At 45.5% G+C, this 25491-nt stretch overlaps 1 protein-coding gene across 6 annotated transcripts in view; it reads right to left on the reverse strand.

Moving 5' to 3' along the window:
- Positions 1-25491, reverse strand: part of MAST3 (microtubule associated serine/threonine kinase 3) — a 122220-nt gene that overhangs the window by 62643 nt on the left and 34086 nt on the right. For 5 of the 6 annotated variants that reach the window (XM_069977958.1, XM_069977955.1, XM_069977957.1 and 2 more), the window contains exon 3: positions 563-651. In XM_069977958.1, the coding sequence (XP_069834059.1) occupies positions 563-651 (89 nt within the window). Of the gene's footprint in view, positions 1-562; positions 652-15193; positions 16284-25491 lie in introns of those variants that run through there. The other variant, XM_069977959.1, reaches the window with a different exon arrangement.

The following is a 25491-nucleotide window of genomic DNA, read 5'->3' on the forward strand; positions in this document are numbered from 1 at the left end:
AGCACACACAGAACATGAAGAGCATTAAAGAGTGTTGCCAAAAAACGCTGAAACTTATGCTATTAAAAGGAAAACTCTAGAGAAAAAAAATCTTTCAAGTCAACTGCTGTCAGAAAGTTATGCAGATGTGTAATTTACTTCTATTTAAAAATCTCTTACACAGTGCTCTCTGCTGCCAGCTCTGTCCATAACAGGAACTGTCCAAAGCAGTAGCATACAAAACCTTTCCTGTTCTGGACAGAGCTGGCAGCAGAGAGCACTGTGCCAGACTGAAAAGAATACACAGCATACAGCAGCTGATAAAGAGTGAAAGACTGGGGATTTTTAAAATAGAAATAAATACAAATCGGCATAACTTTCTGACAACAGTTTATTTGAAAGAAAAAAAATCACCCCATTAAAATAACTTGGAAGGTATGGTAATGTATAAGCAGCTTCAACGCTCGAGTTGTTTATTGTAGGGATAGTAGTAAAATATGAGATGAGGCTAGTGTAGGGTATCATTTTTAGATGCTAGGTGCAAAGTTTTAGAGATACACATTGTGTAACAGCCAGAACTAACCTGTAGGCACAGACAGTGGCGATAATGGACGGGAAAGTGTGGGTGACGGAGATCCCACCACCAGACTCTTCCTGTTGCTGCTTCTACAGCTGAGGATAAAACAGACATTGTTATTTAACTGGAATCCACCAACCATATGTTACTAAATATAAGCGAGGATGTAAGGTGGGGGGAGGGGAGGGGTCAAAGGGTGACCCCCCCCTAATAACTATAACATAGTAACCAACTCTAAGCTCAGCATACAAAAAGGCACAAGATAATCAAACACTACAAGTGTTCTCAGAATACTGTATATATATTCACACCATGGCCTGGATTACAAATCCTTTTTTGTATTTTTTCTTTCTATATCTGTTTTTTTTTTTTTTTTAAATTCTATATTTATTGCCACAAAAACAACAAATGGTGTATAGCAGGACTCATCCCACTCAGTCTCCAGTACAAAACAACTGTCATTGTAGTACAAAACATGAGATATAATAAGACATTAATTGGGAGCACAAATAGTTGCTGGCTGATAAGAAGAGATCGGCAAGTCCGCCCGCACCACTTGGACCATTTTCACATCTTCCAGTATAGATAAAGAACAAAAAGAAGAAGAGAGAGAGAACAGACAGAGGGAAAAGCTGTAGAGAGAAGAAAGACAGGTACCTGGAACAGGAAGGGGGGGGGAAGTGGGGGAGGATCACACAGAAAGGATGGGCGGGAAGGAACGGGGCGGGAGTGTGCGTCCAACAACACCCATCCAAGATCCACCAAAAAGTCTTCGACCCGGACGGCAATGCTAAGACCTGGTCTACGTAGCAATTGGATCTGGGGATCTCAGCAAATCTCTGTACTCATCGGAATCCTGAAATTGTATCCACGGTAACCAGGTAGCATGGAACTTATTTCTGGAGTGTAACTCCGATGTCAAGTTTTCCATCTATATCTGTTTTTTTCTAAAATGTTAAAGTTAATTTAAAAAAAAGGGATTTGTAATTGAACAAAAATTTTTTTTTAGCAAAGCTCAGCTACAAGGTAATTTTTTTCATATTTTTGACAGAAAGAGGATGTGCTAAATTATTCTGAATAATACTGCCAAAATGTCAAGAAAGGATTTGTTGTTTTCCAGCACATGACACTGCCCGCTGTGGATAAAGAGGCTGTCTCTATATGAAAGATGACCAGGCGAACTCTAAACTTGTAAATTGGGACATATGTCTCTCAGAGCTACAGATCATCATAAAGGAAGTGATGTGTCATTTATCACTATCGTGTAGGCTGCATATTTAGGATACAGATAACGGGATATACCATGTTCCCCCCCCACACCACGACACACCATTTCCCCCCCCCCCACACCACGACACACCATGTTCCCCCCCCACACCACGACACACCATGTTCCCCCCCCACCACGACACACCATGACACACCATGTTCCCCCCCCACACCACACCATGTTCCCCCCACACCACGACACACCATGTTCCCCCCACACCACGACACACCATGTTCCCCCCACACCACGACACACCATGTTCCCCCCACACCACGACACACCATGTCCCCCCCCCCACACCACACCATGTCCCCCTCCCACACCACGACACACGATGTTCCCCCCCCACACCACGACACACCATGTTTCCCCCCCCCACACCACACCATGTTCCCCCCCACACCACGACACACCATGTTCCCCCCCCACACACACCACGACACACCATGTTCTCCCCCCCACACGACACTATAAAGACTTGTTTCCCCTGAGCTTTCTGGTGACACCTCCAGGCGTGCAACACCAACACAAACACTGAAGCATGACAAGTGTCGCAACATTAATCAGCTGGTCTGGGAGAGATGGAATATCTGTGCTCGAGGCTGCACATTAGTCCTGGTTACCCTGTGGCATTAGTCCCGGTTACCCTGTGCATCATCTGTGTGTAGAACACATCTAAGGGTCACAACTATGCCATTAGATATGAAGCACACTCTCTGACCTGGAAATTCCTGGCAGCAAGAAGCTTTTACAACTCCAAAGCTGCCAGGAGCTCAGAAACTATAAATGTTTAAATGTTACTGTACTGACCTGCTGTATCAGTACAGTACAGCAAACATTTTTAAACAAACATTTAAACATTTTCAGAACTGTTGGAATCATAATAAGGTCCATTCCGTAGCACACGTCCGTATTTACAGGCCGTGCACGGAACACTGGAATAAGGCCTTTGGCATTTTTGAGACAAGTAGAAGAAATTTTATTGATGTCTAGGGGAGAGAAATGAAAAGTCTGCAGAAAACAAAAAAATGCTGAAAACCTCGGCATACTGTGATTTGGAAAAACTGACACAGAGCCCAAAAACATCACAGAAAAAAAATGGCCGGGCTGCATGAGCTATCCTTGTATCATTTGTGCAGCCATGGAAACAGACAACATGGATATACATATAGAATATGGATATATTTGTGCTGTCAGTTTCCAGATCACATAGAAGCACATACATACTTACTGCTGTGATCCTGTTCTCCAAGGCCACACCTCCTCCGGCTGTCAATCATTCTAGAGGAGGTGGCAGCCTGAAGAGACAGCAGCTGGATGGGAGAGCCAGAACAGGACAGCACTACACACAGCAGCAAAGCACTACACTAGGTAAGTATGTACTGTTGTGTGATTTGAAAACTGACAGCACAGAAATATGTATATCCCATATACCCAGGGCTGTGGAGTCAGAGTCGTGGAGTCGGAGTCAGAGCTAGTTTTGGCTGGAGTCGGAAAAAATGTTCCGACTCCAGCTTTAAAAAAAAAAAAACTTAAAAAAAATGTAGAATTGAATTTTGATATGAATTTTACAAGTTTTGCTCATGAATATATATTATGAGCAACATTCTAATAGGACACTGGCCCTATTACATAAGGGGGGGTCATGGAAAAGTTGTCGGTCACTATTTGGCAGTTTGTTTCTGAGCTGGAAGAGTCCATTGTGTGGGGGGAGATCTGTGCTGTTCTCTTCCTGGATGCTGGATGACTGTATGTGAGCAGCAGTGTAATATGAAGATATCCTGTGTAATATAGAGGAGGAGGAGACATAAGTAGTGTAGCTGTAACCTCTGTCCTCAGTGTTGTGGACACACCAGGAGGCCCACCATGATGATTTTCTTTACAAGGGGTGGGCCAGCTAGGGGGCAGATTGGTGCTATGGGGGAGGTAGCCCCAACCCCAGTACTCCAAACTGCCCAATTAGCATATGGCTCTAACTACTAATTGCACAGTAACAGTGCAGAGGATAAAGGTAAGGAACTAAGGGCCCTATTCCACTGGACGATTATCGTTTGCATATCATTAACGATTAACGATCGCAAACGACCACTATTGCGAAAGACCTGAAAACGTTCACTCATTTCCATTGAACGATAATCGTTACTTATGATCGTAATTGCGATCGTTTTTTCTTCGCTATTTATTCGCTATTGCATTCGTATCTATTGCGAACGACCGAACGATGTCTTATTCAACGCGAACGATTTGCGAACGAGCAACGATAAAAATAGGTCCAGGTCTTATAAAGCGATCAACGATTTCTCGTTCGGTCGTTAATCGTTAACTGCATTTCAACCGAACGATTATCGTTTAGATTCGAACGATTTAACGATAATCTGAACGATAATCGTCCAGTGGAATAGGGCCCTAAGGCTGCGTTCACACGTTACGGGAAGTTGTCCGTGCTCACGGATCCGTGCGCACGGACAATTTTACAGCCCATTGCTTTCTATGGGGCTATTCAGATGTTCCGTGATTTCCCGGATCCGTGATCCGTTCCGTTAAAAAATAGGACATGTCATTACTCAGAACGGATGCACGGAAAGGATTCCCCATAGAAATCCATGAGATCCGTGTTTTTCACGGATGTGACATCCGTGTTCATCCGTGAAAAACACGGATGTGATGTAATCAATGTAATGTAAAATGCTGTAATCTGCTGTGATCACGGAGGTTGCTGCCGGACCACAATCACGGACCGGGAAAATCACTGAACGTGTGAATGCAGCCTAAGGAGATATCACCAGGCTAGATTTGTCTAACTTGCTATTAGCTTCCCTTTAAAGGCAGTTACTAAGGGCCCTATTCCACCGGGCGATTATCGTTCGCATAATCGTTAACAATTAACGATCTCAAACGACCGCAAAAGACCTGAAAACTTTCACTAATTTTCATGGAACGATAATCGTTACTTATGATCATATTTGCGATCGTTTGTTCTTCCCTATTTCTTCGCTATTGCTTTAGTATAAACTGCGAACGACCGAACGATGTCTTATTCAATGCGAACGATTTGCGAACGAGCAACGATAAAAATAGGTCCAGGTCTTATAAAGCGATCAACGATTTTTTTCGTTTGGTCGTTAATAGTTAACTGCATTTCAACCGAACGATTATCGCTTAGAGTCGAACGATTTAACGATAATCTGAACGATAATCGTCTGGCGGAATAGGGCCCTAACAATATTCTTTATTTTTCCAAGTGCCCCTTTAAAGCACATCTTGGCATCTATGCAAGATTTATCAAATGCAATATCGATATACTTTGGTTCCCGAACACCTCTGTGTTTGAATATTTCAGTATTCAAACTAAATTTCCCCTTGAAGTTTTGTTCGATAATCGAACATTGGTATCCAAACAAAATCAGGGGATATAACTGTCAGCTGACAGTTAGTAAGGTGTTCTGCGACCTAGGTTACAGGAGCAGGGATTCCCGTCATAATGACTAAAATACCTGTTCTACAACACCCATCCCGATGCAGGGAACAGTTCCTCCAGCCTTCACTAACAGTGAACAGTTCTAACAGTGGCCAGCACACGGCAAGTTCAAACATCCACCCTGCTTCTGCCTCTCAGTGGGGAACTCCTGTTTAGCGCTGGGATTTCCACTTCTTTACAGTATGTAGTGGTGCAAGTTCTGTGGGCCAGGTGCTCTGCATCTGACCCATGGAGTGTAAAAACCAAGTCAAGACATTTACATTGGTCCCTACGGGAACACACAGCTCGCTTCTCAAACGGCTCAGTTCTGGAACAGCCTTCCAGAACAAATTGTGCTTGAGAACAGAGATATTACTGTATTTTGTTGACTCCAGCCCATCCTGCCAGACAGGTTCTGGTTTAGACACATAGACCTAATTTCAGCAATGCAACAATTTGATGAACTGTTACCATATAAGCTGGCTATACAACAGTGTCATAAACACAGCAAAGAAATATCCCCCCCATCATTATGTGACTGTCATTTCTGTAGAGTGATATACAGAGGATGGGAGCTCTTCCCACACTATACTGTTTCTTGCGTTTCTGTGGTCAACATTTTGCTAGCTTTCACTTACAAATGAAACAGATCTAACAGATCACAAGTTTACAGGAAACACAGTTGTTGAACGTGTCATAGCATAGCGTCTCTGCTACATCACTGAGCTCTGTATTACAACTCACATTACTTCAACTACTACTGTTCATGCATGGAGATAGGCATCACTATGCGTTTTATAATATACACTTGTTTGCAAAAAAGGGTGGCCGAAGCACTTAAAGGGGTATTCTTATCTTATTTTTATTTCAACAAATATAGTTAGGAGTTATTTCAACAAATATAGTTAGGAGTTCACACTGTGTTTTTGCAATCATTTTTTTTTTTCATTATTTTAAGCAAAAAAGCAAATGTAAAACAGATGTAAAAACGGATGCAATTGTGTGCATCCATTTTGATCTGTTTTTCCATTGACTTCTGATGATCAAAAAACTGACATTTTTGTGTACGCAAATAACAGTGCAGACACTTTACATTGTGTGCTATGGTGATTTGGAATGTGGGCACACCCAAATGCACCCGCATACCAAATCAATAGTGAAGTTCATCCAGCCGGTACTGCTGTACCGGCCAATGTGAACTTCACTGACAGCGGCCGTTCTGTGACACAGCCGTGTAGATTTAAAAGCTAGTAGATTTAAAAAGTATTTATTTTTCTCCAGAGAACCCCTTTAACTTTTGGGTGACTGCCCCATCTTAGTCTGGGTTCACACTATTGAAAAGCTGCACGTCAATGTTATACACTGCCATAATGACAGAACTGTATGCCATTGTATCCCACAGTATACCCACAGAGCGCAGTTTACTACTTACTGCATTTCTGAACCTATACTCATGAGCCATCTACGGCACTTTAATGTAGTTAACATACTGTACATACCCTTAGGTTATGGTTGCAAATATATTGTGATTTCATGTTATACTGCATTGTATCGTATTGCATTGCAAACTTTACATTTTTACTTAAAAATAAATAAATACTTGAAACAAGGGTGTGTATAAATTCTGGCAAATACACAACACCTATCATCATGACCCTCTCTATCAACATGTGCAAGGTATATACAGTGTCCCAATCAATGTAGTTAGACCACAATAAAGATGATAATTAAGGGGGAGATTTATCAAACATGGTGTAAAGTGAAACTGGCTCAGTTGCCCCTAGCAACCAATCAGATTCCACCTTTAATTTTCCCAAGAGTCTGTGAGGAATCTGATTGGTTGCTAGGGGCAACTGAGCCAGTTTCACTTTACACCTTGTTTGATAAATTTCCCACTAAGTGTATCACGCCCCACCACCACCGTTATATTGGGATCATCAGGAGACAACTTAGGACCACCAACTAAAAACCAATAAACGACAGCAATAGAAGAGAGAGAGAGAGAAATGGAGAGTGTGAAGGAGTATGGCTGGGTTCACACTGTGTTTTTGCAGTCCATTTAACATATCTATTTTTAAATTGTTACTTTTAACATACACAAAAACGTGGTCAATCATGAAAAAAAATCTGTTTTGATGTTTTTTTTCCTATAATGGAAGTCAGTGAAAAAAACAAATCCAAACCAATTGCACACAACTGCATCTGTGTTTTTTTTTTTTTTTTTAAATAAAACTTATACGTTAAATGGACTGCAAAAACACAGTGTGAACCCAGCCTAATTACCTGGTAGAGCGAATTGTCCCATTTGGGACAGGGGCTAATCCTACTTGCGTTCGCTGCATCCTATGTTGCCTGTTTATGTCATATGGATCTTTTAAGTCATTTCTGTATTCTATATTGTATATTTAGAGTTGTATCTGGATACTGAGCAGGGCTGTGGAGTCGGTAAGCCGCAGCTCCGATTTCAACTCTGACTCTTGAATTTTATCAGGACCGACTCAAACTCTGACTCGTGCTCCTTAATAAATGGCCAGTCATATACCAGGAGAGTTATTTATCACACTGGCTCAGCAGCTTCTCCCTAAAGTCCTACATGATCCTGGGGTGACTTCTGAGGGAATAAGGAAAGATATAAAGCAGCTGGATGCAGCTAGTCTCCAGCCTTTATGTCCTGAACTACTCACAATTAGACTAGATGGAGCAGGTGGTCTTTTCTTGCTGACAATCTTCTATGTTTCTAACTAAATATCCACCATACACACAAACACTGCTAACAATGCCAGATACCTGTAATATAGAGGTCAGCCATAGTGATATAGAGAGGGGTCACACACAGTGATATAGAGGGGTCACTGTGGGTGTGGGGGCACACCATAGCGCATGCACACACACAGCCTTAGCATACACACACACAGCTGCAGCCATAGAACACTGAAGAAAAACACTATGTTGAGGACAGAGGTTACTGCTACAGTACTTATGTCTTCTCCTCCTCCCCCTCCTCTATAAGATATCTTCATATTACACTGCTACTCATATACAATCATCCAGCATCCAGGAAGAGAACAGCACAGATCTCCCCCCACACAATGGACTCTTCCAGCTGAGAAACAAACTCCCAAATAGTGACCGACAACTTTCCTCGACCACCCTTATCTAATAGGGCCAGTGTCCTATTAGAATGATGCTCATAATATATATTGATGAGCAAGACTTATAAAATTCACATCAAAACTCAACTCTAAATTCTTCTAAGATTTTTTTTTAAAGCTGGAGTTGGAGTCTGTACATTTTTCCCAATAAAAATAGACAGAAGCACTGCACTACCAGAAAGTTAAATGCTGGTGAAAATTTTATTCAGAAGTACATATATCACAATCCAACCAGATCAAGCTGTGTGAATTAGAGTAGAAAGGCAATGCTACGGGCGACGTTTCGGTCGTGCTTCCGACCTTCCTCAGGCCTATGTAGCCATACTATAAAGAAAAAACAATAATGAATGTATAAACCAAAAATAGATTCGAAACTAAAACTGTGTGGAATAATACATCACGAAAAACATATGTACAAAATGTAAATAGCTATGCATATGTAAATCCACATAAACGTATATACATATATATATACCATATATACCAAACACATAGGTGTATTGGCTAACAGGTTGTTATTCTGGTATGAATTGTGATGTGATAAAAGAAAATAGATGATCAATAAATCTGTAAAAACATCTGGAAATTTACAATGGCGTCAGCAGTTACTAGCTAGCTAATGGCTCCACAGAAAATAGCAGCAAAAGGTGGTAGATGGATAGCAGGAAAAGGGGAAGAGAGAAAAGGGGAAAAAAGAGAAAAAAGAAAAAAAGAAAGAGAAAAGGAAAAAAGGAAAGGGGGGAGGGAAATAATGAGAGCTAGGCTTATATGGAATGGCGTGCACAATATGATCAAATAATGTGGTAGGTAAATGAGAACGCATGGAAAGAAAGGGAGAGAGACGGCAACAAAAGGAAAGTGAATACAAGAGATCAAGAGGGATACTGGGAACAGTATCTTACCTGTAGGGCGAGTGTATAGTGTGGAGGATCTGGTGGTGACCGATGTGGGTAAACTGCCGGTATATATGAGATAAAGGGCAATGACGTCACGAAGGCGGCGCCGCGGCGCAGGCGTGACGCGCACACAGTCACATGGCCTGGTGCGTCAGCACGCCGGCGACGCCGCCGCATCGCGACGCACAGTTGTGGGGATGTATCCAAGGTAACTGTAAGAAGGGAGCAATGACGCTAACCAGTAGAGGGGCATGTCCTATGTGTCATGTGATCGGACAGAGAGTCTAACCACGTCCTATAGGGAGAGTATCCAAGGTAACACAGGGGAGGGAAAACGCTAATCAGTAAGGAAGTATGTCCCAATGTACATTTTTCCCGACTCCAGCCAAAACTAGTTCCAACTCCAACTCCACAGCCCTGATACTGAGTCAGTATTACCCTTCACATTCTGCATTTCTCTCTCTCTGCTATTGCATTATCTTTATATTGGGATCCTGATTATCCAAATATAATATAAAATCTATTCCACAGAAAGATCTTTTGAGCAGACCTTGAAATTGTTCATAATTCTTTCAGCATATGTAAATATTGCTTGTTTGTTATTACAATCAAACAAAAAAATTTGAGGTGGGCACCACCAATAGAAATAACAAAAATATAGCGAAAAATGTGGGTGCAGCTGACAACCCTATCTTTGGTGTGCGCTTGACTTTGTACCCTATATTTCTTCTGTCCTTCTCTTTTAATCTCACTGTTATTACAATCCTTCATATACGTATATACGAACGAACGATCGTGATTGCAATTGTGATCCATGTCCTGAACAACTCAGAACTAGACTAGATGGAGCAGGTGATCTTTTCCTGCTGACAATCTTCTATGTTTCTAACTATATAGTCACAATACTTAAAGAAACACTGCTAACAATGCCAGATACCTGTGATATAGATGTCAGACATAGTGATACAGAGGTCAGACATAGGTGCTGATTTATCAGCTCTCTGTCAGCGTCCGTGCTCCTGAATCATCGCGGCCCCACAGGAACTACCTGCTCAGCCAGTCAGTGACTGCAGCTGTGCCCCACCTCACTCACTGATTGGCTGAGTGGGCTGTGACATCACAGGATTGGGAGCCCCGTGGAGGACAAGTAGTGACGCTGCACTGTAGGGGACGGGTAAATATTACTTCTTTATTATGATCCCACCACTCCCTGTCCCCCCTAGATTTTTCATTGTTGCCCAAAATACCTCTTCAATTTCTCCCTCTCTCAAACACACACACACACCACAGGCTATTGAAGCCATAACAAACAAACAAGAGCAGCTTGCTGCAGGCATAGTATACACACACACCCTGCTGCAGGCACAGCACAGCACACACACACACACACACACACACACACACACACACAACCTGCTGCAGGCATAGCACACACACGCACATGCACACACAGCCTGCTGCAGGCATAGCACACACACAGCCTGCTGCAGGCATAGCATACACACACACACCCTGCTGCAGGCACAGCACGCACACACACACAGCCTGCTGCAGGCATAGCACGCACACACACACAGCCTGCTGCAGGCATAGCACGCACACACAGCCTGCTGCAGGCACACACACTCACAGCCTGCTGCAGGCATAGCATACACACACAGCCTGCTGCAGGCATAGCATACACACACACACACACACACACACACACACCCTGCTGCAGGCATAGCACGCACACACACACACAGCCTGCTGCAGGCATAGCGCGCACACACACTCACACACACACAGCCTGCTGCAGGCATAGCGCGCACACACACACACACACACAGCCTGCTGCAGGCATAGCGCGCACACACACACACACACACAGCCTGCTGCAGGCATAGCGCGCACACACACACACACACAGCCTGCTGCAGGCATAGCGCGCACACACACACACACACACACACACACACACACACACACACAGCCTGCTGCAGGCATAGCACACACACACAGCCTGCTACATGCATAGCACACACACACAGCCCGCTGCAAGCATAGCACACACACACACACAGCCCGCTGCAAGCGTAGCACACACACGCACACACACAGCCCGCTGCAGGCGTAGCACACACACGCACACACACAGCCCGCTGCAGGCGTAGCACACACACGCACACACACAGCCCTCTGCAGGCGTAGCACACACACGCACACACACAGCCCGCTGCAGGCGTAGCACACACACGCACACACAGCCCGCTGCAGGCGTAGCACACACACACGCACACACACAGCCCGCTGCAGGCGTAGCACACACACGCACACACACAGCCCTCTGCAGGCGTAGCACACACACGCACACACACAGCCCGCTGCAGGCGTAGCACACACACGCACACACAGCCCGCTGCAGGAGTAGCATACGCACACACAGCCCGCTGCAGGCGTAGCATACGCACACACAGCCCGCTGCAGGCGTAGCATACGCACACACAGCCCGCTGCAGGCGTAGCATACGCACACACAGCCCGCTGCAGGCGTAGCATACGCACACACAGCCCGCTGCAGGCGTAGCATACGCACACACAGCCCGCTGCAGGCGTAGCATACGCACACACAGCCCGCTGCAGGCGTAGCATACGCACACAGCCCGCTGCAGGCGTAGCATACGCACACACAGCCCGCTGCAGGCGTAGCATACGCACACACAGCCCGCTGCAGGCGTAGCATACGCACACACAGCCCGCTGCAGGCGTAGCATACGCACACACAGCCCGCTGCAGGCGTAGCATACGCACACACAGCCCGCTGCAGGCGTAGCATACGCACACACAGCCCGCTGCAGGCGTAGCATACGCACACACAGCCCGCTGCAGGCGTAGCATACGCACACACAGCCCGCTGCAGGCGTAGCATACGCACACACAGCCCGCTGCAGGCGTAGCATACGCACACACAGCCCGCTGCAGGCGTAGCATACGCACACACAGCCTGCTGCAGGCGTAGCATACGCACACACAGCCTGCTGCAGGCGTAGCATACGCACACACAGCCTGCTGCAGGCGTAGCATACGCACACACAGCCTGCTGCAGGCGTAGCATACGCACACACAGCCTGCTGCAGGCGTAGCATACGCACACACAGCCTGCTGCAGGCGTAGCATACACACACACACACACACACACACAGCCTACTGCAGGCATAGCATACACACACACACACACACACACACACAGCCTGCTGCAGGCATAGCATACACACACACACACACACACTCTTCCACCAGAGAGAAAACAACACACTGAGGGCAGAGGTTACTGCTACACTACTTATGGCTTCTCCTGCCGGTCTGGGTTAAAGCACTGGAGGCGGGCCGGCCTGCCCCCCAGTGGTTCAACCTAGCCCGGTAACTATGAATAGAACGGCGCCGTACAGGGGAACTGGGCCGCGGTTCAAAAAAAGGACCACAGCACCAGCTTCCCCGTGCCAGCGCAGTTCGATTCATGTGTTATTTTAAAGTGAGTGTACCTGATGGTACATTCTCTTTAAGCAGGCCTGGCTTAGGCCAGTGCCTTGACAGGGACTACACTTCTTCTCCTGGCTAGAAGCAATTAACTAGCTAGATGCAGAGTTAAACCAAGAGGTGGAGTAACTGCGACCATAGGAGAGACCCCTTTGCGTACGCTCAGGATTGTTCAGTCAGGACAGTCACCACCTAAGGAAAAGACAGAAGGACTGATTCCAAGTAAGTAAAAGCAGCTAAGAGCCGAAGCAACTTACTGACAGACACTTGTCCACTTGGGGTTAGGCTTTAGTGGGAGCTACACCTAGAGACAAAGACTTATGACTCGTACCACCTCTCAGGGCGGTCACCGATACTGGGAAGCAGACGGCGTCAGATAAGATAACTGGGACTTCCTGCTCAGCCAATCACTGGCCAAGGTGGGGCATCGCTGCAGCCAGTGATTTGTTGTGGGCAGGTCCTGCACCAAGTCACCATCTCGGGAGCAAGAAGAAGAAAGATCAGGGGAACAGAAGGAGAAAAGGATCGGCAAAGGTGATACAGATATATAGTGACATTAGACAATGTAAACCTAGCTGGAGGATTACAGGGCCGAGCTTAGCAAACTACAATGCAACAGAATGTGAGAAAAAGAAAGTTTGGGAATTTTCCAAGTTTCTTCACATTTTTTCCTAAATAAGGCTCAGTTCACATCATATGTTTGTAATACAGAGGCTGAGACAGATGTGTAACATTCATCACCCAAAGGCTGATATGGGAGCTGTTCTGCAAAAACATTGTGAGCTTATACAATAGGTATCTATCAACCAGACGCTATAATAGCCTATGGGTGACAGATGTCCCATGCTAGGCATCCGTTAAAGGGGGTTGTCTAGCGTGAACTACTAACCTATAACGCTGCTGGGGGACATAAGACTGCTGTATACTTACCTGTCCTGCTCTGCTGCAAATGCCAGCTCCTGGGCCGCTGATGTACGCCACTTTTCCACCATTATCTTATTCACAACTTTTGCTGTGGGGTATTCGACCTCCATTTCCCCTGGCAATCTTCAGATCAGCCCCTAAATTTTTCTATTCTTCTTTTTTTTTAATACAGCCACAGGTCAACATGTGACCCGCAGCTCTATTCATTCTCTATGGAGTCACTGGAAAGAGCCGAATGCTGTACTTGTCAACTATCCACAGGCTAGAGTCATAAAGCAAAGGAGGTATAAGGGCCCTATTCCACCGGAAGATTATCGTTTGCATAATCGTTAACGATTAACGATCTCAAACGACCGCTATTGCGAAAGACCTGAAAACGTTCACTCATTTCCATGGAACAATAATCGTTACTTATGATCAGAATTGCGATCGTCTTTTCTTTGCTATTGCATTCGTATCTATTGCGAACGACCGAACGATGTCTTATTCAATGCAAACGATTTGCGAATGTTTTGCGAACGAGCAACGATAAAAATAGGTCCAGGTCTTATAAAGCGATCAACGATTTCTCATTCGGTCGTTAATCGTTAACTGCATTTCAAACGAACGATTATCGTTTAGATTCGAACGATTTAACGATAATCTGAGCGATAATCGTCCGGTGGAATAGGGCCCTAATCAGATGTCTACTGGTCACTGCTAGACTACTAAAAAAAGAACTCTAAAGTCAATGGGCCTGGAGTTGTTGGTAAGCATTGGCAACATCCCAACATTATACTGGTGACATACAGAGCTAAAAAAAAAAAAAATGATGCAACTGAGGCCTACAGTCCAATTCACACAGCATTTTTGTGTTACGTTTACCATGCTATTTTTTTTTTGCAGGAACAAAGTGCAATGCTTCTGAATCCTGCGAAAATTAAACGGAGAAACACGGATAGCTGTGCAATATATAATGCAGGGTATGTTAGCATAATTTACATTAAAGCAAATCTGTACTGAGCTGATACTGTTATGTAGAAGGTGCGGCCAGTAAAAAAAAAAGAGTTGCTGCAGGCCTAGAGCACAGATGTTTTAGGCCCCGCCTCTTTGACCCCATGCCACCCAAATAAAAGACTTTTTTTTTTTTAATAGGGCCTTAGACTTAGGGCCTGTTCCCACTACAGATTCGGCAACCAGTCCGCGTACAGTGGTTTGCACGGAATGTCACTTCGTTGAGTGGAGAGGTGCACGAGCCCTCCCATTCAAAACAGATAGCGGGCAGGATTCGGTAGTGTGAACGGACCCTTACAAAGTACAAATATGGCCCCAGTTTGGAATAGCAATGCCCTGTGCATCCCAGACCAAGAGCTGATCTATCCTTCTATGTAATACATAGGGTTGGGACACACACGGCCCCTCCACCAGACCCAGAAACAATTACCTCTTGGAGCGTTGGAGTAGCGCCCCCTTTGCCAGGTGTCCTTTGCAGCCATGGAACGCTGTCCAGTAACTTGGATCCGACATCCTGAGCTCTAACAATGGGTGGTGGGTGATGGCATAAGGGCTTTCAGAACTGGCACACCATTCAGCAAGTCCAATGTGGCACAGATCCTCTAAAGACCTAGACCCAGCGAATACCCCCCCCCTCACCCAGTGATGCAAAAAAAGCTGGGTACCGCCTGGTCTGGGCACTAAGAACAGTCTATGCCCCGCTGGGTATCCCCGGGTGCAGCCTATGCCCCGCTGGGTATCCCCGGGTACAGCCTATGCCCTGCTGGGTATCCCCGGGTACAGCCTATGCCCTGCTGGGTATCCCCGGGTACAGCCTATGCCCCGCTGGGTATCCCCGGGTACAGCCTATGCCCCGCTGGGTATCCCCGGGTACAGCCTATGCCCCGCTGGGTATCCCCGGGTACAGCCTATGCCCCGCTGGGTATCCCCGGGTACAGCCTATGCCCTGCTGGGTATCCCCGGGTACAGCCTATGCCCTGCTGGGTATCCCCAGGTACAGCCTATGCCCTGCTGGGTATCCCCGGGTACAGCCTATGCCCTGCTGGGTATCCCCAGGTACAGCCTATGCCCTGCTGGGTATCCCCGGGTACAGCCTATGTCCTGCTGGGTATCCCCGGGTACAGCCTATGCCCTGCTGGGTATCCCCGGGTACAGCCTATGCCCTGCTGGGTATCCCCGGGTACAGCCTATGCCCTGCTGGGTATCCCCGGGTACAGCCTATGCCCTGCCCCATCCCTCATGCCCGGCACACAGCACCACATAAGGGCACGGTCCTCTATGCCGCCCCGGGCTCTGCCGCCGCCGCCGCTATAAGCTCCATTGTTGTCCCCGCTCACTACTAGTGCTCCTCCTCAGTATAACAATGCCCGGCAGCCGCCATTCCGTTATGCCCGTTACATGGGTCTGGGAGACCGGTAGCCCTGCACCACGGGTGACCCGCCAGCCCTCACCGCTGCCCTGCACCTCTGGATCCCGGTCCCGCCGGTCACTTCACAACGAGGGGCTACAACGGCAGGAAGCTGGGGCCGTGACGTCACGGAGGGCGGGGCCTCTGGGATATAACACTGTCAGTGCTGGAGCGCTCCCAGCTCTGCTACATGGACATCATATATACTGTGTATAAGACTGCTACATGCACAGTATATATAGTATTGCTACCATGTATAGGAGTATATATAAGCATTGCCTCATCGCAACTACTGCCACATGGACCTGATATAATATAGGTGTGTCTGTGTATACATATATATATATCTGCACAGACTACATGGACATCATCATATATAATATATAATATATACTGCTGCACGCAGGTACATAGATAATGTGCTGATAATACACGGATATCGGTCTAGACTTCCCAATCTGCCTAACACCAAAATTGTCAGGCTTTGCCCTTAACAACCAATCACAGCTCAGCTCTCTCTTAAAGGGAAAGTGTCATCAGAAAATCCAGTCTTTATGTAAATCCTCTTTTCGTTTTTTTAATTTTCCATTTTATTATATTATAAAATAGTGGTTATTTGTAAGGTATGATTGATACACTGCATTTTTCTGTGAAAAAAAAATTGTCAACATTTAGAAAAATCTGCATTTATTTACATTTGAACATCTCTACTAGTAAGAGAAATAGTGATTTCACATACATTAGTCGATAATCCCCATTTAGAATATCTGGTAACATCTTTTCACATTTGTAGAACATTAGACGATGAAAAGTTTAGCAGACATATTTTCCAAATTTTTAAGGAAATTTCCCAATTAGATTAGTGTATACTAGGGATCAGCTCAGGTTCGAAGTTTATTTGAGATGTTAGAAACACCCACGAAAAAAAAATACACCCCTTTAAGTATAAAAAATTACATTGAGGCTATGTTCCCATACAGTATTTTTCAACCAAAACCAGGAGTGGATTGAAAACACAGAAATGCAATGTTGGCAATTGAGTGGATGGACATCATTTAATGGCAAATAACAGCCATTATTTCAAAACAATGGCGGTTGTTTTAAAATAACACTAATTATTTGTCATTAAATGGCGGCCATCCCCTTAATTTCAACAGTGTGGGAACATAGCCTTTCTGTGTTTTCAATCCAACAGTTTTTGGTTGAAAAATACTGAGCAAAATACTGTGTGGGAACATAGCCTTAAGAAAGTTGTTAACCTTAAGGGTATAAACACACATGGCATATACGCTGCGTATTTACTGCTGCGATACGTAGCAAATACGCAGCGGATTAGATCTAAATAACTGAACACAGTATCAAATCTGCTGCGTATCTGCTGCGTATTTGCTGTGTGTGTTTGTACCCTAAGGCTATGTTCACACTACGTAAAAGTACGGCCGTTGTTGCCATTGGTATGCCTTTGTACGCGTGGAGTAACCTCATGTTCTTCTATGGGATCCCAGCCAGAGTGTATACACATGAACTGACATGCCAGTTTTATTTGGCCGCAATTCAGTGAATTGCGGGCGTAGGAAACCCTGTCAGTTCATGTAAATCTCGCTGCGAGTATGTATCCTCATTGAAAGTAATTGACATAGGATCCGCAGTGGATTTCGCTGCAAATTTGCAGCTTAAAATCCGCTGCTGATCCATCCGCGTGAATTTTTCTTAAAATCGCCTGTACTATTGATTTCTACAAAAAAAAAAAAAGTAAAAAACAGTGGCACTTTAAGTAGTTTCACAAAAATTAAGGCAAAAAGGAGGTGGAATTTACAAATTAGATTTTTTTTTAAATAGATATTCCATTTTAAAGTGATACTGTCACCCCCTTACTCTTTCTTTATTTCATCAGTGGACAGAGTCGCCTAAGAGGGGATTTATGACAGCTGGGCCCCATCTTCCCGCCTAGGTGACACTGTCCGCTGATGAAATGAAGCGATTTTACAGCCAGAAAAGATTCTAAAATTAGAATGTTCAGCATCTAAGATTTCTATTACACCAAATAATTATCGGCCGTACTTTGCTGATAATCGTTTAGTGTAATAGGTCATGTTAAAAGGCAACTATCAGCTGTCTTAAAACATGTTTTAAAAAACGATAATGATAGCGACAGTCTGCTGCCCGTCGCTCCATGTAATAGAAGAGGTGGTAGCAGACCACCACTCTTCTATGGGTCCCCCGGACGATATAAAGATTGTCCGGGCAACTCTTCCTGCAGCTCCCTGCAGACCCCCACTCCTCCCCACTCCATGGCTGTGCATGTAATAGATTTTTGAAGCCAAAGCCAGGAATGGATTTAAAAAGAGGAGAAATCTCAGTCTTTTCTTTATGACCTGTTCCCTGTTTATAGTCTGTACCTGGCTTTAGCTTGCAAAAATTAGATAAATCAGATAAATCTCTCTGTGTAAAGGCCATGCCCTCACCATTAATGACAGGCAGAAGCGATCGCAGTTTTTAAGTCTAAGTGACAGAATCCCTTACTGATCTGGACCCCTGCAGTTTGATCAGGGCTCTTCTTAGGCTACGTTCACACAGAGCAAAAGGAGCGGATTACGCAAGGAAATATTTCCGCCTGAAATCAACTGACGCTGAATTCCGAGCAGAATATAAGCAGAATGTAAGCAGAATCCCTGCGTATTCTGCTAGGAAAGTGTTCAGCTCGTAATCAGCTCTTGACAAATTCAGCGCGGAATACTCGAGGAATCCGTGCTGAATCCGCATGCATTCAGCGCTGAAATTCAGCGAGTATTTGGCGAGTAAACTAGACTATACCAGAACATATACTAGAATCCTCCTCCCCCCCCCTTTTCCCCATTTCCGCGCTGATTCAGCGAGTAATTTCCGCTTGTATTACGCTTGTATTCCGCGCTGAATCCGCGCTGAATCCGCGCTGAAACAGAAAATCAGAGCCCCATTGATTTGTATAGGCTTCCGCTAGCGGAAGAATGAACATGTTCATTCTTCTGGCGGAAAGCGGATTAGTTCAGTGCGGAAATTCCACTGTGTGAACTGCAGAGCAGAATTTCCATTCAACACAATGGAAATTAGCTCTGCACCTATTTTAACGGCTGAAATTTCAGCGCTGATTCAGCGCAGAAATTCAGCTGCTTTTGCTCAGTGGGAACGAGCCCTTATAGAGTCTGCCTCAGGCATGAAAGAAGGCCAGATTTTTGCCTTCTCCCTGGCATACACCAGCCATATCGCCTACCTGAAGAAAAAAGGCTGGGGCAAAGCGGGGAAGAGGTGTGGCCTCAATGTGTCCATCAATCACATGACTGCCTTCTCTCTGTGAGCGCTCAGATGGTCTGGGTCTTACAGGGCTTTCTGTTTTCTGACTGTTTGAGAAACAAAACAGTCAGAAAGCAGGAGGTGCCGTGTTTTCCAAGATAACTTAAATTAAATAAATGTAAATTGCAAATTTGATTTATTCTATTGTTATCTACTGTTTTTCTGTATAAAAAATAATAATAAAGTAGTAAAACATTGGAAAAGCTATGTAAACATGCATAATTGCTAGGGGCGCAGCAGTGCTTTTCTCTGATGTAGCCCCAGGCCGATCGGCATAAGGTGTTGATCATTTTAATCAAACTGACTGGCAGGCAGCACCACCAGTCAGCTGTCAGAACTCTCCTGGGTCTGGGACTTTAGGCCTCATAAATATCCTCCACATGTCTCTATTTCTTGCCTCCTTGACTTATCTTTTGGATTCATTTTTGTGCTGCATTGCCCGTTTGTTATTGGCCCGGACCCCCTAACCCTTTTTATTTCTACAAGATCAAGTAGATCAAGATCTACAAGTCAAGATTTTGCAGACCAATAGGAATCTGTTTTCTTCTCTCCTATCAGCTCTCTCCTTATTTTTTCAGTTGCACTCTTCACCCACTCCCGCTAGGGAAGTATATCACATGGGTGGAGGAGGTGCAGAGGTTTTTAGTGTTAGGCATTGTGGAGGAAGGAGGCAAGCTAGATAGCTTTCCACAGTGGTCTTCTCTTGGCCCTGGCCCTCTGCCAGGTCCCCGTACTCTTAAGGGTCAGTCTTAGCTAGAACCTCGTATGGGAAGGATGCAAGACAGTACACCTCCAAGAACTTTCTTACTAGTGACGCTACACAGCACTATGCACTGTTAAAACCCCTCTTAGGAGAGGACAAGCCAGAGACAACCTCAACCCACGCCGTAGACTAGGAGTAGTAACAGAGCAGGACAGTATCCACAAAAGCCACAGGAGCTAGGAACTGATCTAGATAGAGCAAAGTTGCAGTAAGCCTATGAACTCTATCTTGCAGCGCAGGTGTCAGCAGGGAACCCTCAGCATTCTGCTCATCCCAGGTAACAAGGTCTGGAGCCTGCGTCACCCTCTCGGAAGGGTCAGTCGTGTCTAGTGGGCATAAGGTGGTGTTAAGACTATTCAAGGTACACAGGCACAGGTGTTCTTCTTTTCTAATTATTGTACCTCATCCTCCAAAATCGCGGCAGAGCACAGTACTACCTTGGTTGAGACTCTCACGGCATCCTCCTCTCTGCTACACTGAGCAGGGCTGGTACTAAATCTTTTCTTCTGGCCCGCATTTGAATAATAGCTCCTAATTGCCCCTATGCTAATGAGGGGTTTAGGAGCATTTGGGGCATCACTCTAAGCGTCGACAATCAGCTTGGCCCGCCCAGTCCCCCTTCCCCCCGTGACGCCCCTCCTGTGCCGCTCGCTATGCTTACATGAATATGCATAGTGGGCGGCACAGAGCAACCCCTTGGCCCGCCCGGAGCAACCCCCTCCCGTGTTGCCTAGCCCACCCCTTCCCGTGCCGCTCAGCTGACAGACGATCAGGAGCCCAGGAAAGTATGCTTCTCATTGCCACAGTATATGCAAAAGAGGAGCCCGTGGAGCCTCATTGAAGAGTCTCAAAACACAGGACTAGCCAGATATCCCTTCGGAAAGGACCCAGCCAAGGGGCAGCTCCTGTTAGGAAACCACCAAAACCACCATATTAAGTGGCCCTATAAGTCAATGTAATGACAAGGGATAAACCAAGGCTAGGTAACCATCCACATACAGCTGTTTCGGGGTGTTGCCCCTCATCAGTGTGGAGCAGGATTCTGACTAGGTGGGAGCAATGCCTAGTAGAGCCATAAGAGAAACAGATTGCTGAACTCAGGGAGACCAGCCAAATGACAACACTGCCGGCTGCTAATGAAAGCGCTCAATGCAATGAAGTCCTAGGTGCATTGCCCCCTGGGAAACATGAATATGCAAAAGAGGAGCCCGTGGAGCCTCATTGAAGAGTGCGCTTTTCCATCCAACTCAACCCAGGCTCCCAGCGTCGATCACACTCCTGCTATCTGCATACTGTGGCAATGAGCAGCATACTTTCCTGGGCTCCGGATTGGCTGTCACCTGAGTGGCACCGGAGGGGTTGCTCCTGGCTGGCCGAGGGGTTGCTCGGTGCCGCCCACTATACATATTCAAGTAAGCAAAGCGAGCGGAAGAGGAGGGGGCAACAAGGGGGGGAGGGTTGTGGACTGGGCAGGCCAAGCTGGTGCTCGGCGCTTAGGATGACGCCCCAAATGCTCCTAAACCCCTCATTAGCATAGGGGCAATTAGGAGCTATGGTTCGAATGCGGGCCACTATACATATTCAAGTAAGCATAGCGAGCGGAACAGGAGGGGGCAACAAGGGGGGGGGAGGGTTGTGGACTGGGCAGGCCAAGCTGGTGCTCGGCGCTTAGGATGACGCCCCAAATGCTCCTAAACCCCTCATTAGCATAGGGGCAATTAGGAGCTATGGTTCGAATGCGGGCCAGAAGAAAAAATTTAGTACCTGCTCTTATCAGGTAATGATCTACTGCGGCATATCAGCAGGTTCATACGGCGGAACCTGCTGATAGTGCCACTTTAAACTTTTACTGTGTGGTTATAGTTTTTTTTTTAATACTTTTAAAAACTTTTTTATTACACTTTTTTAAAACACTTATAATTTACAGTTAAGCATGCAATCATTAGATTGCATATACTGATGCATGTTATGCCATAGCATAGCACAGATCATTTTTATCGGCGATCTGTGCATAAAGTCTACGTGAAAGCAGACTCTATGCACACAGTGCCCATCCGACTGAACGGAAGTGACTTACCCCCCCATTAGTCGGTACAAGGCTGTGGGGGTCCTGGTCCGTCAGTGACAGGTGCTTAACCTGTCACTGACTTCCTTAACCCCTTCGTGCTGCAGCTAGTTTGGGCCTTAATGACCAGGCTAATTTTTCAAAATCTGACCTGTCTCACTTTATGCTCTTATAGCTCAGTGATGCTTTAACGTATGCTAGCGATTCTGAGACTGTTTTTCCGTCACATATGACACTTTATGTTAGTGGCAAAATTTGGTCACTACTTTGTGTGTTTTTTGTGAAAAACATCAAAATATCATGAAAAATTTAAAAAAATTGCATTTTATGAACTTTGAAATTCTCTGCTTCTAAAAAAAGAACGTCGTAGCACATAAATTAGTTACTAAGTCACATTACCAATATGTCTTCTTTATTCTGGCATAATTTGGTAAACATATTTTACTTTTTTAGGGTGTTATGGGGCTTAGAAATTGATCAGCAAATTATCACAAATTATTCCAAAACTGATTTTTTTTTAGGGACCAGTTCTTTTTTTAAATGGATTTAGAAGTCTGGTATCCTGAAAACCCCCATAAGTGACCCCATTTTGGAAACTACACACCTTAAAGAATTAATCTAGGGGTATAATGAGCATTTTAACCCTACAGGGGCTGGAGGAAAGTATTCACAATTAGGCAGTAAAAAAATGGAAAATTAAAATTTTCCAATAATATATACGTTTAGATTAAAGTTTCTCATTTTCAAAAGGAAAATGAGAGAAAAAGCACCCCAAAATTTGTAACGCAGATTCTCTTGAGTACAACGGTACCCCATATGTGGGCGTAAACCACTGTATGGGCACACAGCAGGGCTCAGAAGGAAGGGAGCGCCAATTAGCTTTTCCAATGCAAATTTTTCTGAAGAAGTTTCTGAGCGACAGGTGCGTTTGCAGTGCCCCTGTAGTGTCAGCAGAGAGAAAGACCCCCATAAGTCACCCCATTTTGGAAAGTGCACCCCTCAAAGAATTCATCTTGGTGTGTGGTGACCATTTTGACCCCACAGGTATTACAGGAAAGTATTCAAAAGAAGACAGTAAAAATGAAAAACTCGAATTCTTCCAATAATATGTTCGTTTAGTTTGAAATTTCTCAATTTCACGAGGAACAAGAGGAAAAAAGTACCCCAAAATTTGTAACGCAGGTTCTCCTGAGTACAATGGTACCCCATATGTGGGCGTAAACCACTGTATGGGCACACAGGAGGGCTCAGAAGGGAAGGAGCGCCAATTAGCTTTTTCAATGCAGATTTTGCTGCAGAAGTTTCCGAGCAACAGGTGCGCTTGCAGTGCCCCTGTAGTGCCATCAGAGTAAAATCTTGCCATAAGTCACCCCATTTTGGAAAGTGCACCCCTCAAAGTATTCATCTTGGTGTGTGGTGACCATTTTGACCCCACAGGTATTAGAGGAAAGTATTCAAAAGTAGACAGTAAAAATGAAAAACTCAAATTTTTCCAATATTATGTTCTTTTAGTTTGAAATTTCTCATTTTTATGAGGAACAAGAGGAAAAAGTACCCCAAAATTTGTAACGCAGGTTCTCCTAAGTGAAAAGGTACCTCATATGTGGGCATAAACCACTGCATGGGCACACAGGAGGGCTCAGAAGGAAAGGAGCGCCAATTAGTTTTTTCAATGCAGATTTTGCTGAAGAAGTTTCCGAACGCCAGGTGCATTTGCAGAGCCCCAGTAGTGTCCGCAGAGTAAAATCTCCCAATAAGTCACTCCATTTTGGAAAGTGCACCCCTCAAAGAATTCATTTTGGGGTGTGGTGAGCATTTTGACCCCACAGGTATTAGAGGAAAGTATTCAAAAGTAGACAGTAAAAATGAAAAACTCGAATTTTTCCAATAATATGTTCCTTTAGTTTGAAATTTCTCAATTTCACGAGGAACAGGAGAGAAATGTCACCCCAATATATGTAAATCAGGTTCTCCTGAGTAGAACGGTACCCCATATGTGGGCATAAACCCCTGCATGGGCACACAGCCGGGCTCAGAAGGGAAGGAGCGCCAATTAGCATTTTCAGTGCAGATTTTTCTGAAGAAGTTTCTGAGCGCCAGGTGCGCTTGCAGAGCCCCTGTAGTGTCAGCAGAATAGATTCCCCCCAAAAGTCACCCCATTTTGGAAAGTGCACCCCTCAAAGAATTCATCTTGGGGTGTGGTGACCATTTTTACCCCACAGGTATTAGAGGAAAGTATTCAAAATTGGCCAGTAAAAATGAAAAACTCGAATTTTTCCAATAATATGTTTGTTTAGTTTGAAATTTCTCAATTTGACGAGGAACAGGAGAGAAAACGTACCCAAAATCTGTAACACAGGTTCTCCTGAGTACAACGGTACCCCATATGTGGGCATAAACCACTGTATGGGCACACAGCAGGGCTCAAAAGGGAAGGAGAGCCAATTTACAGGAGCAAAAAAAATGAGATTACAGGTAATGTGGGGTGGTTACGGACAGCCTGGGGTGGTAACGGGTAATCTAGAGGTGGTTACAGGTAATCTGGGGTGGTTACGGACAACATGGGGTGGTCACGGGCAACCTGCTGTGGTTACGGCAACCTGGGGTGGTTACAGGCAACGTGGGGTGGTTACGGGCAACGTGGGGTGGTTACGGGCAACGTGTGGTGGTTATGGGCAACGTGTGGTGGTCATGGGCAACCTGCTGTGGTTACGGCAACGTGGGGTGGTTACAGGCAACGTGGGCTGGTTACAGGCAACGTGGGCTGGTTACGGCAACGTGGGCTGGTTACGGGCAACCTGCTGTGCTTACAGACAATCTGGGATGGTTAAGGGAAACGTGGGGTGGTTACGGGCAACCTGCAGTGCTTACAGACAATCTGGGGTGGATACGGGCAATGTGGGGTGGTTACGGGCAACCTGCAGTGCTTACAGACAATCTGGGGTGGTTACGGGCAACGTGGGGTGGTTACGGGCAACCTGCAGTGCTTACAGACAATCTGGGGTGGTTACGGGCAACGTGGGGTGGTTACGGGCAATGTGGGGTGGTTACGGATAAACTGAAGTTCTTATAGGCAATCTGGGGTGGGTACCTATAATCTGACATGGGCACCGCAATCTGGAGGGGGTCATTGGCAATTTGGGGTGGTCAGAGGCGCCATGG

Source organism: Dendropsophus ebraccatus, chromosome 7, assembly GCF_027789765.1.
Source record: "Dendropsophus ebraccatus isolate aDenEbr1 chromosome 7, aDenEbr1.pat, whole genome shotgun sequence".
Classification (NCBI taxonomy): Eukaryota; Metazoa; Chordata; class Amphibia; order Anura; family Hylidae; genus Dendropsophus; species Dendropsophus ebraccatus.